Raw genomic sequence first — 18,140 nt, 5'->3', positions numbered from 1 at the left:
AGACAAGATTTCTGCTGTCATAAAAGCCAAACAAGACATTCTCCCATTTCAGACTAAAGTCTGAGTGAATGTTGTCGATAATAAGACGCGTAAGTTTACTCCACAAAAGCTTTGAATAAGGGCAAAGCCAAGATAAATGAATACGGGTTTCTCTTTCTACCCCACAAAAAGAACAAATGACAATGATGTCTTTTTTAAATTTCTACATATAAAAATTGGTAAGATAAAATCTGTACAGGGAACCGAGGCAGTCTCCTCCGAGGACCTGCTCTGGTGACGTTGCCCGTGTAATGTGTTATTATTGGATGAAATCTTGCACGTGGTGTACGAAACTGTGGTCATGTGGTCCAACGTAGCTGTCGTACGTTCGTGCCTGATTGAAATGGCTTGAATCTTTTCGTATGAGAATTAAATAATTTTGTTTCATTTTTATTATTCGATGCTTAGTATTGAGAAGATGCCTTCAGCCCCAAGTGTTTAAGTAACGTGGCTATTTAGTGTTTGTTTAAGTAACGTGCTTGTGCTTTTTTTTTTGTATTTAGGGGTCCTTTCAGTATTGATAACGTCACAGCGCCAGCCCGTTCTTTATGTGTGTAGTAGCACAGCAGTGCGACGCTGCCAGCGGTCCTCACAGGTCAATAACGGGCTTCTTAAGGGCTTGTAAGAGGTGAGTGATGGCCGTGGAGGTGAGCAGCATGCCGAGTGTCTTAGCCTTTCAGACTCAGATCGCCTCGGTGATGGAGGTGTTCGCCAACGCCGCTGTGGCGGAGATCTGTAAAGTTGTGGAGGTGAGTTATACCGAGTTACAGATGGAGATGCTGAAGAGCCAGAAGGAGAACACTCTGCTCAAAAGGAGACTGAAGATGATCGAAATGCGGGAGTCGTTTTATAAAAGAACCAACAGGCTGAAGGACTCGGTAGGAGGAGAGGGTGAGTGAACACTCGGCTCTTTTTACTGAGTCAGATCATTAGGCTCGGCTCACCAATATGAGTCGACTCCTTCCGGTCCCATAAAAGAAGAAAGAAAGAAAAAACCGACGAGTCAGCTCTCAGTGTTCACCTAAAAATCCCACTCAGACATTTTTACTGATCAGTTAACCGAGGTCACCGATAAGCGTCGATTCTTTCGGTTCCCCAAAAAAGAACAATGTCAGAAAAAGCGTTTACTTAAAATGTTTTCCCGAACGACGCAAACACACCGACTTACCTGTGCGACGCTACCCGGGTAATACTGCCAATAATGCCTGCGCGACGCTACCCGGGCAATACTGCCAATAATGCCTGCGCGACGCTACCCGGGTAATACTGCCAATAATGCCTGTGCGACGCTACCCGGGTAATACTGCCAATAATGCCTGCGCGACGCTACCCGGGCAATACTGCCAATAATGCCTGCGCGACGCTACCCGGGCAATACTGCCAATAATGCCTGCGCGACGCTACCCGGGTAATACTGCCAATAATGCCTGCGCGACGCTACCCGGGCAATACTGCCAATAATGCCTGCGCGACGCTACCCGGGTAATACTGCCAATAATGCCTGCGCGACGCTACCCGGGTAATACTGCCAATAATGCCTGCGCGACGCTACCCGGGTAATACTGCCAATAATGCCTGCGCGACGCTACCCGGGTAATACTGCCAATAATGCCTGCGCGACGCTACCCGGGCAATACTGCCAATAATGCCTGCGCGACGCTACCCGGGCAATACTGCCAGTAATGCCTGCGCGACGCTACCCGGGCAATACTGCCAGTAATGCCTGCGCGACGCTACCCGGGCAATACTGCCAGTAATGCCTGCGCGACGCTACCCGGGCAATACTGCCAGTAATGCCTGCGCGACGCTACCCGGGCAATACTGCCAGTAATGCCTGCGCGACGCTACCCGGGCAATACTGCCAGTAATGCCTGCGCGACGCTACCCGGGCAATACTGCCAGTAATGCACTTATGTTAACTATATATCTGCAAACCTGTTAATTTATGCAAATTTGTAAATTATTTTTTTTTTTTTTTTTTTTTTAATCTCTAAATATGTAGTTTATTTCTTATAAATCTTTTTTTTGTATATTTAGTACTTTTGCGCTACAACTTCACTGCCTTATCTTTTTCTCCTTATATATTTTGCTACTGTAACAATGTAAACTTCCCCTTGTGGGATAATAAAATGCTCTCTTATCTCATTACATCACATCTTACATGTGGCTCTTTTCAGTGAGTCATCTTGTTTGGCTCAGGTCACTGACAGGAATCGACTCTTCGGCTCCTGAATGACACCGTACCGGGTTTGTTTTTGCCAAAAGCCTCTTAAAGGGAACCCGCAGTGAAAAACAAACAGGCTGGAAATATTACACATTTTGCATGAATGCATTTTGACTCTCTGTAGTGTCGCACTCTGTTGCATAAAGCAGAGCTTTTGAAATTCTTGTGTGTTCCTCATCACTTCAGGGCACAGCCATAATGCCATTTTGTGGGCGGAGCCAAAGGTCAGCAACCTTGGTATTGTTGATGGGTTTCCTGTATCTTGATTGGCTTGCTGCTCCTGACACTGCAATGTAGTTGCATGTACAAAACATTGAAAAAGACAGAATGCAAAGCCTATGGTTACAAAAATAATTAACATGATGATAAGGGAAAGCATTTTTTCTGTGTTCCGTTGCCAACAACCGAGCGACGTAAACGACTTGCTAAACAGTGGCTACACAACTTGGGAACAGGTCACACTTTATAAACGCTCTCCTGGTAGAAATTCTGTTTTTTGTGAGGACCATTTTGAGCCCGATTGCTTTCCTTTGACAGGCTGAGCTCTCGGGCTTTGCAGGTCGCGTTACACTCAAACCCGATGCTGTGCCAACAATATTCCAACACCGTCCACGGAAAAAGGATTCAGGTCATGCAAACCGATTAACTAAAATAGTATAGACATTCAAAACTTGTATATAGTCACTGCCTAAAAGCAGAGCCCCCGATGAGTGTAAAATGTGTTAGTAAATAATCCAATGTTATTTTTTAAAAGCAAATTAAAAATAAGCACTGGATTAAAAACCCACCTATCTTATGTAAATAAAGATACAGATTTTGTTGTCTGGTGATCCACTCTGCTCCACTATAAACTCACACTTGGCTTCAAGCCATCATGAGCCTATATTTAGACCATATGAACCATTGTGGCACATTGCATGTCCTATACCTGTATTCACATATGCAATAAATAAATAAATAGGCTTTATGGATCATATGGAGACACACATATACAGAAACATGGGCACACATTGAGTTTCCATACATAATGGGCTGCTTACCGATTTGTGAGTTCCCCATCTGGTGCTGATCCTTTCACATGTCTGACTATCATGGTCTGTGTACACAGCAAATTCCTCAGTGTTGAATTAACACTCAGTGTTTATATAGGTCCAATTGGACCTATATAAACACTCTGGGTGTTAATTCAACACAGGAATTTGCTGTGTATAGTCCATTTCTAGTGCAATGACTGTGCCTGTATTATATCATATAAAAGTTTGCGTTCTTTATAAGGGCAATTCCATGTAAATGTCAACCTCACCATGCAAAAATAAAGCAACATGTAAAACATCAAAACCACTCCCAGAGATATCACCTAGGCCTGTATTTTACAGATGTGAATAAGTTGAACCAATTTGTAACCAACCTAATATGTCACTGTCAGTCTTTCTTTCTTATAATGTAAAACCCAAGCTAAAATCAACTTTGATCATGTACAATTCTATATTATTGCCACAAGCCACAGAAATGTATGCTAAAATCCACAAAACAGCAAAACAATAGCCATCCTAAATATTATTTAAGAACTTTGATAGTTTTAGCTGATATTTAGAGAGTTTTTCAAAGGGTTATGGTGGTTAAATTGCTGATTTTCTAAACATATGCCATGTCTATTTCAGACGCGTCACATCCATAACGGAATTTCGTCACATCCATAACGCTGACTTTTCCTTCCGAAACTCTGCATGAAATACAAAATATTTTAAACAAAGATTTTTTAATATTCACCTTGGACCCCTCTATCAAATGGATATCTCCATTTCGACATTAGGTTTACAATTTCACAGAGTTTGATAAAAATGTACAGTCACCCAAGAAAAGTGATACTTTTTCTGTCACATCCATAACGCATCTTTTATTGGCATTTTCTGGCATGCCCTAGATGTACTATGGGAATTGTTCTTGTTCTATCACTTCTCCAGTATGGTACAGCCTTAAAATATGCAACACCTGTTTAAATACTGGGAGACAATAAAACATGCACTGGGTCATTTGTTGCCATTTTGAGTTCAAGTGTCACGTCCATAACGCTGGAATTGCTCATAACAAACACATTCAACGTCAGTTTTCCGCTTGACACACTTTCCACATCAGCACCAGATCGCTGCTGAACCCTTTTTCCTGCCTTCCTGACTTTGCACTTGTAAAGCACCACCGATTTCATCATTAGAATCATCTGATGATTTGCTGCTGAAATCATTTCCCAGATGTTGATATTCCTTTTCCTGAGGTTCATACAGATGTCCAGTTTCTGCGCTGTCCATACTGACCTCAGTATAACTCTTATATATGACTAAATCTAGGCCAGCAAGTATGTTTACATTGGCAACACTTACAATGGTGCTTGAAAGTTCGTGAACTCTTTAGAGTTTTCTACTGTGTATTTCTGTATAAATATGACCTAAAACATCATCAGATTTTCACACAAGTCCTAAAAGTAGATAAAGAGAACCCAGTTAAACAAATGAGACAAAAATATTATACTTGGTCATTTATTTATTGAGGAAAATGATCCAATATTACATATCTGTGAGTGGCAAAAGTATGTGACCCTTTGCTTTCAGTATCTGGTGTGACCCCCTTGTGCAGCAATAACTGCAACTAAACGTTTGCGGTAACTGTTGATCAGTCCTGCACACCGGCTTGGAGGAATTTTAGCCCGTTCCTCCGTACAGAACAGCTTCAACTCTGGGATGTTGGTGGGTTTCCTCACATGAACTGCTCGCTTCAGGTCCTTTCACAACATTTCAGTTGGATTAAGGTCAGGACTTTGACTTGGTCATTCCAAAACATTAACTTTATTCTTCTTTAACCATTCTCCTGCTTCAATAACTACTGCCCTGTCGCACTCCCTCCCATTCTCATGAAGTGCTTCGAGCGGCTAGTCATGCGGCATATCAAGTCTGCCCTCCCCTTTTCAGTTTGCATATTGGTTCGACCGATGACTCCATCTCCACTGCCCTCCACTCGGCCCTCACCCACCTGGAGACAAAAGACTCGTATGTCAGAATGCTGTTCATAGACTTTAGCTCAGCGTTCAACACAATCATTCTTTAGCAGCTCATTCATAAACTGGACCAGCTGGGACTCAACACCTCCCTGTGCAACTGGCTGCTGGACTTCCTGATGGGGAGACCACAGGCTGTACGGGTTGGCAGCAACTCCTCCAGCACAATCACATTGAACACGGGGGCCCCCCAAGGATGTGTGCTAACCCCCCCTCCTCTTCACTCTGCTGACCTAAGACTGCACACCAACACCCAGCTCCAATCTCTTCATTAAGTTTGCGGATGACACGACTGGTGGGTCTCATCAACAACGGCGATGAGACAGTCTACAGGAGTGAGGTGAGCCGCCTGGCCATGTGGTGCAAGGACAACAATCTCCGCCTGAACGTGGAGAAGACGAAGGAGATTGTTGTGGACTTCAGGAGAGAGCACACCCAGCATGCTCCACTATCTATTGACGGTGCTGCAGTGGAGAGGGTGAGCAGCACCAAGTTTCTGGGTGTGCACATCTCTGAAGACCTGTCCTGGAACAACAACACCGCATCACTGGCCAAAAAAGCCCAACAGCGTCTGTACTTCCTCCGCAAACTGAGGAGAGCAAGAGTCCCGGCCCCCATCATGCACACATTCTACAGAGGCACCATCGAGAACATTCTGACCAGCTGCATCACCGGGTGGTACGGTGCCTGCACCATGTCCTGCTGCAAGACTCTGCAGCGCATCGTGAGCGCAGCTGAGAGGATCATTGGTGTCTCTCTCTTCCTTCTCTATTGGATATTTATAACCCCCGCCTCACCCGCAAAGCCATCAGGATTGCAGGTGACCCCACCCACCCATCTCACAGCCTCTTCACTCTGCTGCCGTCGGGGAGGAGACTGCGGAGTCTCCGGGCCAAAACCAGCAGGCTCAAGAACAGTTTCTTTCACCAGGCGGTCAGGAGGCTCAACTCCCTCCCTGTTCTGCTCCTTCTCCCCCCCCCCCCCCACCTCCTGCCACAGATTCTGCTCTCACACACCCCTGCCCCCCCCAGCATCTGACATGTCACCCTCACAGTCCCCCCCCCCCCCCCAACGCGCGCGCACGCACGCACGCACGCACGCACTCAACGTTCATTAACACACTGAACTCAGGGACTGCACATTTCACTTTACCTCGCTCATTTGCACTATTTCGCACTACCTCACCTTAACAGCTATTAGTTTATTGTTTATACTGCTTATTTCATGTTTACTTGCTATACCTCAAGTGCCCTTGACTGTTTATTTGCTCGTGTGTGTGTTGTTTATGTCTAGTTCTTATCTAGTGTTTTATACTGTTTGTATTGTTTTTCAATTATTCTATTTTTTTATTTATTGCATTGCCTGTTTGCACCGTGGGTCAGAGAGGACTGAAATCTCATCTGTGCTGCATGTATAGCATATTTGACAATAAACTTGACTTGACTTCTTTGGTAGAACGACTTGTGTGCTTAGGGTCGTTGTCTTGCTGCATGACCCACCTTCTCTTGAGATTCAGTTCATGGTCCGATGTCCTGACATTTTCCTTTAGAATTCGCTGGTATAATTCAGAATTCATTGTTTCATCAATGATGGCAAGCCGTCCTGGCCCAGATGCAGCAAAACAGGCCCAAACCATGATACTACCACCACCATGTTTCACAGATGGGATAAGGTTCTTATGCTGGAATGCAGTGTTTTTCCTTTCTCCAAACATAACACTTCTCATTTAAACCAAAAAGTTCTATTTTGGTCTCATCCATCCACAAAACATTTTTCCAATAGCCTTCTGGCTTGTCCACATGATCTTTAGCAAACTGCAGACGAGCAACAATGTTCTTTTTGGAGAGCAGTGGCTTTCTCCTTGCAACCCTGCCATGCACACCATTGTTGTTCAGTGTTCTGCTGATGGTGGACTCATGAACATTAGCTAATGTGAGAGAGGCCTTCAGTTGCTTAGAAGTTACCCTGGGGTCCTTTGTGACCTCGCCAACTATTACATGCCTCGTTCTTGGAGTGATCTTTGTTGGTCGACCACTCCTGGGGAGGGTAACAATGGCTTTGAATTTCTTCCATTTGTACACAATCTGTCTGACTGTGGATTGGTGGAGTCCAAACTCTTTAGAGATGGTTTTGTAACCTTTTCCAGCCTGATGAGCATCAACAACGCTTTTTCTGAGGTCCTCAGAAATCTCCTTTGTTCGTGCCATGAAATACTTCCACAAACATGTGTTGTGAAGATCAGACTTTGATAGATCCCTGTTCTTTAAATAAAACAGGGTGCCCACTCACACCTGATTGTCATCCCATTGATTGAAAACACCTGACTCTAACTTCACCTTCAAATTAACTGCTGATCGTAGAGGTTCACATACTTTTGCCACTCACAGATATGTAATACTGGATCCATTTCCTCCTCTTTATTTATAGCCGCTTATCCTATTCTACAGGGTCGCAGGCAAGCTGGAGCCTATCCTGGCTGACTATGGGTGAGAGGCGGGGTACACCCTGGACAAGTCGCCAGGTCGTCGCAGGGCTAACACAGAGACAAATAACCATTCACACCTACGGTCCATTTAGAGCTACCAATTATTCTAACCTGCATGTCTTTGGACTGTGGGGGAAACCAGAGTACCCAGAGGAAACCCACACAGACAGGGAGAACATGCAAACTCCACACAGAAAGACCTTTGCTGGCCACTGGGCTCGAACCCAGGACCTTCTTGCTGTGAGGTGACGGTGCCGTCGTAATATTGGATTATTTTCCTCAATAAATAAATTACCAAGGATATCTTTTTTTGTCTCATTTGTTTAACTGGGTTCTCTTTGTCTACTTTTAGGACTTGTGTGAAAATCTGATGTTTTAGGTCATATTTATGCAGAAATATAGAAAATTCTAAAGGGTTCACAAACTTTTAAGCACCATTGTAACATCCTGTACCTGGCTATCAATGAATTTGTCACTTCCTGGACACCATATTGGTTACCCATGTGCAATAAAACTGGATGTGCTTATGATAGCTAATAGGGTGGCTGCACTCATGTGCATCATTATAATTAGGGCTTGTAGTATCAACATTGATCATGTTTAAATGCTGTACTGGTCCCTTTAACGCTAACCGTGGCGGCATGGTGCCCTTGGGCTGAGGTGCCCTTGAGCGAGGTACCGAACCCCTGACTGCTCCCCGGGCGCTCTGGTGTGGCTGCCCACTGCTCTGTGTGTGTGTGTGTGTGTGTGTGTGTGTGTGTGTGTGTGTTTTCACTGCTTCAGATAGGTTAAATGCAGAGGATGAATTTCACTGTGCTTGAAGTGTGCATGTGACAAAGGCTTCTTCTAAGAGCGTCTTAACTGGGGGGGAGAGTGTGTGTTCATTGTGCTGCTCGTGCTACTGTTTAACATTGACCTTTGTGCGGAGATGCTTTTGGGAAGCTCAGGCCTGGTTTGTTGACTTATGAAAAGTTTTAACGAATTCTTCCCCCACCTTTTAAGTAAGTACTGTATCTGTTTTTTATTGTAAAGATTTGTTTCCTTTTATCCTGATGTCTAATTGACTCCCATAATGAGCACACAATTTACCTTTTCACTAGAGATGCACCGATTGCAATTTTTTGGGCCGATTCCGATTTTCCATGGAGTGTGACCTGCCGATACCGATTTTGGCCGATTCCGATTTCATTTTTTCAAACCACTTCACAGCACACACAAAGACTATTTTCTTTTTATCTTTTCTTTAATAGAACATTCTGCCAGATTTTCAGTAATAAATTTTCAACACCTCAAAGGTTGAAAACAAACAAAAAGACATTGTTCTTTGTAAAATCTTTCTTCATGTTTGGTATTAACATATTAATTCCTGTAATAGGAAATTCACACAAACATTTTTTCTTTTCCCATCCAATATCTGGCACAAAAACAACTTCCCCCTCATATATTATTTGCCAACTGCTACGGAACACACTTTCATAAGCCTATTTAGATCTGAAAACTTCTGCCTTATAGAGCAACCCATTTCTTCATTCAGTATCAAAATACAAAAATAATTTCCAGTCATACTTATACCACAGCCATTCTATCATCTTTGTCAAATGTGTATTTGTAGAGTAATTTCCAATGGAATCAAGTGCAACCAAGGCTGTAAAACAAACAAAAAGACATTTTTTTCTTTCTCTCTTTGTACAAATCTAACTAGATGTTTGGTAATAGGCTAACGTATTAATTCCTGTAATGGGAAATTCACACAACCACAAACATTTTCTTCTTTTCACATCCAATATCTGGCACAAAAAAAAAAAAATTAACTATCGTGAATTTTTTTTTTTGTTAACGGCGCGCGCCGGTGCTCGTTAGGCGCTCAGGACTGACACTGTTCTGCGCAAGCGCAACACAATCGCACTAGAAAGCATGTTCAAGCTGCCAGTGTAGCTGCAGCCTTTTTAGTTGCGAATTACGAGTATCTCCACTTTCATCTCTATGTGATACACAAGTTTTGATCGGCAGAAAATCGGCATATTTTAATTTTGACCGGCCGGTCGCCGGTCATGGCCGATCACGTGAAAATCGGCCGATTCCGATCGGCAGCCGGTCAATCGGTGCATCTCTGCTTTTCACACTACCGAACAGCTCCTGGAAGTATTTCAGCAGTTCATGAAGAAATGAATGAGTGGTGACACTCACTACGTTTACATGCACATAGAGAGAATCGAATTTCTGCCGTTGCTCAACTGAAATCGAAGTTCAAAATGCCATGTATACACCTTAATTCGGCTGAAATTGAACCGAACTTGATTTCTCGGAATCGAGCTACACGACCTAGTTTATGCGATTTCTGCCGAGCTACTTTGTGCATGTATACCCTATCGAGCTAGTTGTCGAGCTACTTCCGGAAGTGACGAGTGACGAGACCACAAGCGGGAAACACAACAGCCTCGGTCGGCATGACAACGAATCATGACAACGGCATGAATCTTTTCTTTTTGTGGCATTGTTTGCACTGTTAAAATTTAGCTCACTTACTGTATCACCAAATACATCTGTACAGCTGTTGCATAGCTGTGAATTGTGTACATAAACAAGTCATTGTATTTGTGTGTGTCCAACATCTGAAGAATGTCAAAAACAAAACAATTGAACTTTTTGTGTGTTTATTAAGACATAAGTTAAATTGTAAGCAAAAAAAAAATTTTTTTTGTAAGCAAAAAATGGACTTTAGAAAAATTATTATTGTGCAAAATAAGTTGTCTTACAAAACAGTGGTCTGCGCCGGACAGTTTGTAGCCATAGTCTGTTAGAGCAAGCCTAACAGCTTGAACACGGAACTGCTAGTGTTGCCAGATTGGGGGTTTTAAGTGCGTTTTAGCGGATTTGAACATGTTTTGGGCTGGAAAACGTCAGCAGTATCTGGCAACACTATAGCTCTTCATGACGACAACCAGAAGTGTACCAACACGATGGGGCGTGTAGCGCCACGTGTGGCTCGGGTGCACAATGCACCTTGCACAATAGCCCGATTTCACTTGTGCATGTAGGATTGGATTTCTCTGGCACCCCTGCTGGGACCCTTTGCTCGATTACCAACAGCAGCTCGATTTGGACGTGCATGTAAACGTAGTCATTGTCTCTGCGTACAAAATAAAAAAAAAAATTAAAAAAAAGGCAAGAGGAAAAATGAGTCGTGGCATTTGCTTTAGAGAGCCAGTTTAAAGCGTTGACTCCTCTGTGAATATATTCAGATCCCCATCTCTGTGTGCTGTCAGGAATAAACCGCTCTTGACTTTAACAGTTTAATAACTCATCAGGAATCAGCTTCTAGTTTCAGGCTTGATCTCAGATTAATCAATAAAATTGAGTGTTAAAAAAGCAAACAAGAACATATTTAAATAAACAAAATAAATAAAACTTCTGACTGCTGTCATTGAAGACAAAAGTATTGGCACCTGCGGTTTCCTTGTAGTGTCTAAGCATTAAAATGGGCCGGTACACATCACTGAACATTTTGTATTTTGTTTGGTTTAATAATCGAGACAAAGTGGAGTGCCCCCTGGTCTTTCCCCATCTGACTTGGTGCTCTTAGTGTACCAGCTTGTGAATTAGCATTCGAAGCCCTGCAAAACTGATCATGAGCTTCTAAATCTTTAAACTTTCATTCAGTGTGGGGAAATAAGGCCGGACCAGTGGATGTTGGATGGTAATTTTCGCATTTGTCCGTCTGTGTTTCAAAAGCATCAGACTGGATGGCCCATGAAAAATTGTAAAGCTATGGGTCTAATCTACTTCTAATTTTCTTCCAGATGTTACACTGGCTGAATACATTGTCATAACATGGCCTGTGAAATGGGGGCCCCACGGGCCTGACTTTAAAAATTCATAACTCTGCCACCGATGGCCCTAGCCCCGCTAAAATTCACAGGCACTCTCTGTCCCTGAGTTGCACACCAAATAAGGCAATAATAATAATAATATTCACTGTTTTTATTGCATTTGAACTAGTGTTTTAGGATTGACAGTATCTGATTGATCCAGTTGTTTGATTAAGAGTTCAGTTTACATGAAACTTTGCAGTACAGTGTTCTCCCCAGGATCAAAATAAAGCCCTAACTTTTGGAAGGCCCGCAGGGCCACATGCCGCACCAAAGGCACATGGGGGGAGAATACTGGGGGGGGGGTCCGAGGGATCTCCCCTGGAAAATTTTGAATAAAGGGAGCCCATTTGGTGGCATCTGGTGATTTTAGGAGCATTTTTATGGTTTTACTGACACTCACTTTTTATTGTTAAGATGGTTGAATACAGCGGTCAACCCCAAAAGGGAAAAAAAGTGAGAAAGCTGGGGTCCAGGGGCTGCAGGCCCTGGTCAAATCCAGGGCAAAGCCCTGGACCTGAGGAGGGCGAAGGCCCCCCAGCCAAAAACGATTCTGCCAACTTTAAGAGGGGATTGGTGGCCTTAGGATGAATATTTAGTTTTCACCTTCTTGTTACTATTAATGGAGGGGGAGTCTTCATGAGGACACCACATGGATTAACAAAACAATGGCAGGTAAACAACACATTTCAATGTGATCATGAAATGAAAGATGTGCAATGATCTCATTTCAAAAAGCTTTCACCACAAAATTACATCTACACGTCGCTTCATAGGAAAACAGGAAACAGTTTTGCCACCAAGTCATTTCTAAATCAAGGTTTTAACTCAGTAAAAGTGCATGTGTTTTGTAATTTATTGCAGTAGAGTTTGAGGTTTATTTTGCTCTTTATTAAATGAAAGCGTAAATAATCATTCCAAAAATTATCTGAATATAACACTACAAGCTGAGTACATTTAATATTCTGTCCAAGGTATTAAATATCATTTATAAAATATTAGTGTAAGAAATGTATTTATAAAGCACATTTAAACACAGCTACCACTGACCAAAGTGCTGTACAGAATAAGAAAAATAATAATGAACATTCAGTAATAATAAAATAAGACAAATTTGGAAAATAAACAAATGTGGAAAATGAATGTTAAACCGAATAGAACCTACAACGGACACACAAGAAATACAGTAGGAGGATTAGGGGACTAGGTAAGCTAGTGAATAGAGGTGAGTTTTTAATCTTGATTTAAAGGTGGCAATAGAGGGGGCGCATCTAATATCTGAGGGTAACTGGTTCCACAGTCGGGATGCAGCCACAGCAAAGGCCCCATCACCTTTCTGTTTCAGTTGTGACCGTGGCACATGTAGTTGTCCTTTGCTAGAGGACCTAAGGGACCTGGTGACTGAATGGGGCTGGAGAAGTTCAGTGATGTAAGCAGGGGCCTGCCCATTTAGAGCCTAAAAAAACAATAAGTAAAACTTTAAACTGAATTCTAAAACAAATGGGGAGCCAATGCAGGGAAGCCAAGACGGGGTGATATGTTCACGCTTCCTTGTACCAGTCAACAGTCTCGCCACTGCATTTTGAACCAACTGCGGACGCGTTAGTGAAGACGGAGGTAGAGGGAATTGCAGTAGTCCAGGCGTGATGTAATGAAGGCATGGATTACTTTTTCCAGATCATTATAAGATATAAACTATTTTGAGGTGGGAGATGACTTGTAACTGATAAGCTCTGTTGTTAAAAACAGTTTTTATCTGTCTGTCAAGACAGAGCCCCGAGTCAAGTATGACCCCCAGATTTCTGGCATGGGATTTAACATACAGGGTAAGGCGAGCAAATTAGCTCACAACAGTGCTTATGGATTTGGGAGGACCAAAGATGATGACTTCTGTTTTATCACTGTTTAACTGGAGGTAGTTATTAGACATCCAAACTTTAATATCTTCAAGACAATTCAAAAGAGACTGTACAGAGTCAATGGATTTTAGTGGGAGATATAATTGTGAGTCATCTGCATATAATTGAAGAGCTATTATATTTTCTAATGATGTCACCATCATTAGAAAGCATGTATAGGCAAAAGAGCACTGGGCCCAAGATGGACCCCTGAGGGACCCCATAGGAGACAGGAGTAATGGATGAGAAGAATTGATCAATGGACACAGGAAATGTCTTGTGTTTTTAAGATGGGAGCTGAACAAGTATAGTGCTGTCTCCTTAATGCCTACCCACTGTTCTAGGCGAGCGAGAAGAATGTTGTGATCCACAGTGTCGAAGGCAGCACTAAGATCCAATAAAATCAGGACTGTATTTTCACCTGAATCTAAAGTGCGCAGCAGATCATTAGTCTCTCTTTAAATAAGGCTGTTTTGGTGCTGTGAAGGGCTCTAAAACCAGACTGAAAAGGTTCCAGAATATTATGCATGTTTTAAAAAAGGGGGGCAGTTGAGAGAGAACAGCTTTTTACAGCACCTTAGAGATAAAAGGAAGCTTAGGGATGGGGCGGTTATTGATTTATTTATTTTTATTTTTTATTTTTTTAAGCAGGGGTTGCACAACCACATGCTTAAAACATGCAGGGACCGTGCTGGATACTAGGCATGAATTAATAATCACTTGAATGCTGGGGCCAATAGTATCAGATGCATCCTTGATTATATTGGCGAGGACAGCATCATGGGGCGATGAAGTAGGTTTTATATTGTAGAAATCAGAGCGGGTGGGTGGAGTACAGAAGTACGGCAGGCCAGAACTGAGTTCCAAAAACTCTTTTTACTTGCACTTTTCAGTTGCACAAACACTCTCCCAGCCATACGTATGCGTGCGCGCGCGCACACATTTTATATATATATATATATATATATATATATATATATATATACACACACACACACACACACACAAGTCATCTGGTTGGAGAGAGAGCTCTCTCCTGATATAGGGTGCGATCACTGGGGAAGACACACAAACACAGGTTAACTAAAATCAGGTGTAGTGATTCTGCCACTTACCTTCCCTGACTCCGCCCTCCTGTCACAGACTGCCGCTTGACCACGCCCCCACTGCCACATACCCCCACCGCCCGACTCAGGCCGGGCAGCCGTCCGGCCCGCAGCAACTCCCCCCCCCCCCCCCCCCCCCCCCCCCCCCCCCGACGGGAGGGGAAGTCTGCCACGACCATCTGCGCCCCTGGCCTTTGGACCACCTTGAAGTTAAAGGGTTGGAGTGCCAGATACCAACGAGTAATCCGCGCGTTGGCATCCTTCATGTGGTGGAGCCACTAGAGGGGCGTGTGGTCTCAACAGAGGGTGAAGGGGCGTCCCAGCAGGTAGTAGCAGAGGGCGAGGGATGGCCAGGCACTCCTTCTCTATGGTGCTGTAGCGCCCCTCACGCACTGACAGCTTCCGGCTTATGTACAGCACTGGGCGATCCTCCGCCTCCTGGGACAAAACAGCCCCCAGCCCTCTGTCCGAAGCATCTGTCTGCAATATAAAGGGGAGAGGAAAGTCAGGGGAGTGTAACAGTGGCCCCCCACACAGTGCAGCCTTTACTTCAGAAAAAGCCTGCTGGCATTGCTCTGTCCACTGGACCGGATCTGGTGCCCCCTTTTTAGTGAGATCAGTCAGTGGGCTGGTGACGTCCGAATAATTAGGTATAAACCTACAATAGTAGCCAGCCAGCCCCAGGAACTGTCTCACCCCCTTTTTGGTCTTGGGCCTCGGGCAGGCCTCAATCGCTGCTGTCTTGTTAATTTGGGGACGTACCTGCCCATTGCCCAAGTGGAAGCCCAGATACTGTACTTCCACCCGCCCAATCGCACACTTCTTCGGGTTGGCTGTGAGACCTGCTCGCCTCAGCGACCTAAGGACGGCCCTCAGATGTTGCAGGTGCCGCGGCCAGTCATTACTGTAGATATCATCGAGGTATGCGGCCGCATAGGTGGCATGGGGGCGGAGGACCCTATCCATCAGCCGCTGGAACGTAGCGGGCGCCCCAAACAGCCCAAAAGGAATTGTGACAAACTGGTGTAAGCCAAATGGTGTGGAAAAGGCTGTTTTTTTTTTTTTCTCAGGATAATGGAGTCAAGGGGATCTGCCAGTATCCCTTTGTCAAATCCAGTGTCGAATAAAAACAAGCCGTGCCTAGTCGATCAAGCAACTCGTCAATACAAGGTGTTGGGTACGCATCGAATTTAGACACCGCATTGACTTTTTTTCTATAGTCCACACAGGAGCGGTCCGACCCGTCGGCCTTGGGAACCAAGACCACCGGGCTGCTCCAGTCACTGTGGGACTCCTCAACGATGCCCATGTCGAGCATGGCCTCGAGTTCTTCCCGAACCACTTTTTTTTTTTTTTGTGTGTGTTCAGGCAGCCTGTAAGGGTGGCTGTGCGCTACCACCCCTGGGGGCGTCTCAATGTGGTGTTCTATGAGGTGGGTGCGGCTGGGCAGGGGTGAGAACACGTCCGAAAATTCGGCTTGCAACTGGGCAACCTCCGTGAGTTGGGTCGAGGAGAGGTGGTCTCCACAGGGGACCGGAGAGGTAAGCGATGTCAATGTTCCCTTTTGAACCTCCGGCCCCAGCTCTGCCTTCTCCGGAACCAACGACACCAACACCATGGGGACCTCCTCGTTCCAGAGTTTTAACAGATTAAGGTGGTAAATCTATAATGCCCCGCCCCTGTCCGTTCGCCTCACCTCATAGTCGACGTCCCTGACTCGCCATGTGACGTCAAAGGGTCCTTGCCACTTGGCGACCAATTTGGCGCTCGACGTGGGCTACAGCACAAGCACTTTATCTCCCGGTGCAAGCTCCCTAAGGCGTGTGCCCCTGTCGTACAGGCGGATTTGCCGTTCTTGGGCCTGCCACAAATTCTCCTGGGTTAGGTGCGTGAGGGTGTGGAGTTTTGCGTGCAGGTTGCGAACGTATTGAATTGTGTTTTTTGCTGGTTGAAGGTCCCTCCTCCCAATTTTCCCGCAGCACATCTAGGATGCCACACGGCTTATGCCCATATAATAATTCGAATGGGGAGAACCCCGTGGAGGCTTGTGGGATCTCTTGCACTGCGAAAAGCAGGGGTTCGAGCCATTTTATCCCAATTACATGCGTCCTCGCTTACAAATCTTATGTTTTTGAGGGTGCGATTAAACCGTCCGTTTGTGGGTGATGAATGCTGGTGCGGATCGGCTTGATTCCCAATAACCCATACAAGTGTGCGTGACATAAACGAGATGCCTTGATCAGTCAGAATCTCTTTGGGGATTCCAACTCGGGAGATGACGTGGAAGAGTGATTCCGCAATACTGCGTGCTGAGAGATTGTGCAGAGGCGGTGCTTCCGGGTATTGCGTTGCATAGTCCACCAGGACTAAAATAAAGCCATATCCTCATGTTGACCGATCTAATGGCCTGAAGAGATCCATCCCAATTCTTTCGAACGGGGTCTCGATTAATGGTAGAGGGCGCAAAGGCGCGGCCACTGGATTTACTAACTGGCATTCGCGGCACGCTGGACACCACCTACGGACATCGCCGCAAATTCCTGGCCAATAGAACTGGGCCATTATTTGGGCTAGTGTCTTATCCTGCTCCAAGTGTCCAGCCATGGTATTAAAGTGAGCCGCCTGTAATACTAATTCCCGGCGGCTCTTTGGAATCAAATGCTGCGTGATCTGCTCTTTAGTCTGAGTGTCCTGCATCACTCAGTATAATCTATTTTTCATAATAGAGAAATAGGGTAAAGGACGGGGTGCCGTTTGGCTGGAGCATTTGATCATCGATTACTCTCACTTGGTCAAACGCATGCCGCAGAGTCTCGTCTCGTGACTGCTCTAATGGGAAATCCTCTAGGGATTCCCCAAGAGAGGGAGGAGGAGCCTGCTGCTCCTCACTCTGACATGGAGATGACGTAGACAGCTCTGTGACAGCTGCTCCCGCCAATGCTATATTGGGACCTCCCCCTGCCGAACTACGGCAGGACCCACTCTTTACTAAATGACTCATTAACTCCCCACATCCCAGCCAATCAGTCCCCAAAGTTATCGAGTGGGTAAGGCGAGGATTAACTGCTGCCTTTACACTAAATTTCTCCCCTCGAAATAGAATGTGGACCGACACTAAAGGATAGTTGTGAACATCCCCATGCACACACAACACCTTCACCAATTGTGCTTCCCCCCCCCCCCCCCCCAATGCCTCGTCTTGCACCAGGCTTTGGTGGATTGAGGTCTGATTACAGCCAGAGTCCACCAAAGCCTGATATGTATACCCTTGGATACTCACCGGTATGCGATATGCTCCGGCCCGATCAAGGGCGGCTTCTGGCGCGTCGGGGATCCGGACCACCGCGCCCACCTCCTTTGCCGAGCATTGATGCTGGAGGTGCCCCGGCTCCCCACAGCGCCAGCAAACCGGCCTGGGCTTTCTCTCTGCACCGGTACTCTGGGGCTCACTCACCTGGGGGGGGGGGACA

At 45.1% G+C, this 18,140-nt stretch overlaps 1 protein-coding gene across 1 annotated transcript in view; it reads left to right on the top strand.

Annotated features, from left to right (window-relative positions):
* Positions 1–567: 567 nt before the first annotated feature.
* The window catches only part of si:dkey-56e3.3 (zinc finger protein 252), a 45,465-nt gene continuing 27,892 nt past the window's right edge, over positions 568–18,140 (top strand). The window contains exon 1 of the mRNA XM_060926661.1: positions 568–930. Coding sequence (XP_060782644.1) covers positions 675–930 — 256 coding nt within the window. The 5' untranslated portion in view covers positions 568–674. The remainder of the gene's footprint in view (positions 931–18,140) is intronic.

The sequence above is a fragment of the Neoarius graeffei genome, chromosome 7 (assembly GCF_027579695.1).
Source record: "Neoarius graeffei isolate fNeoGra1 chromosome 7, fNeoGra1.pri, whole genome shotgun sequence".
Taxonomy (NCBI): domain Eukaryota; kingdom Metazoa; phylum Chordata; class Actinopteri; order Siluriformes; family Ariidae; genus Neoarius; species Neoarius graeffei.
This window is presented reverse-complemented; position numbering and strand designations above follow the sequence as displayed.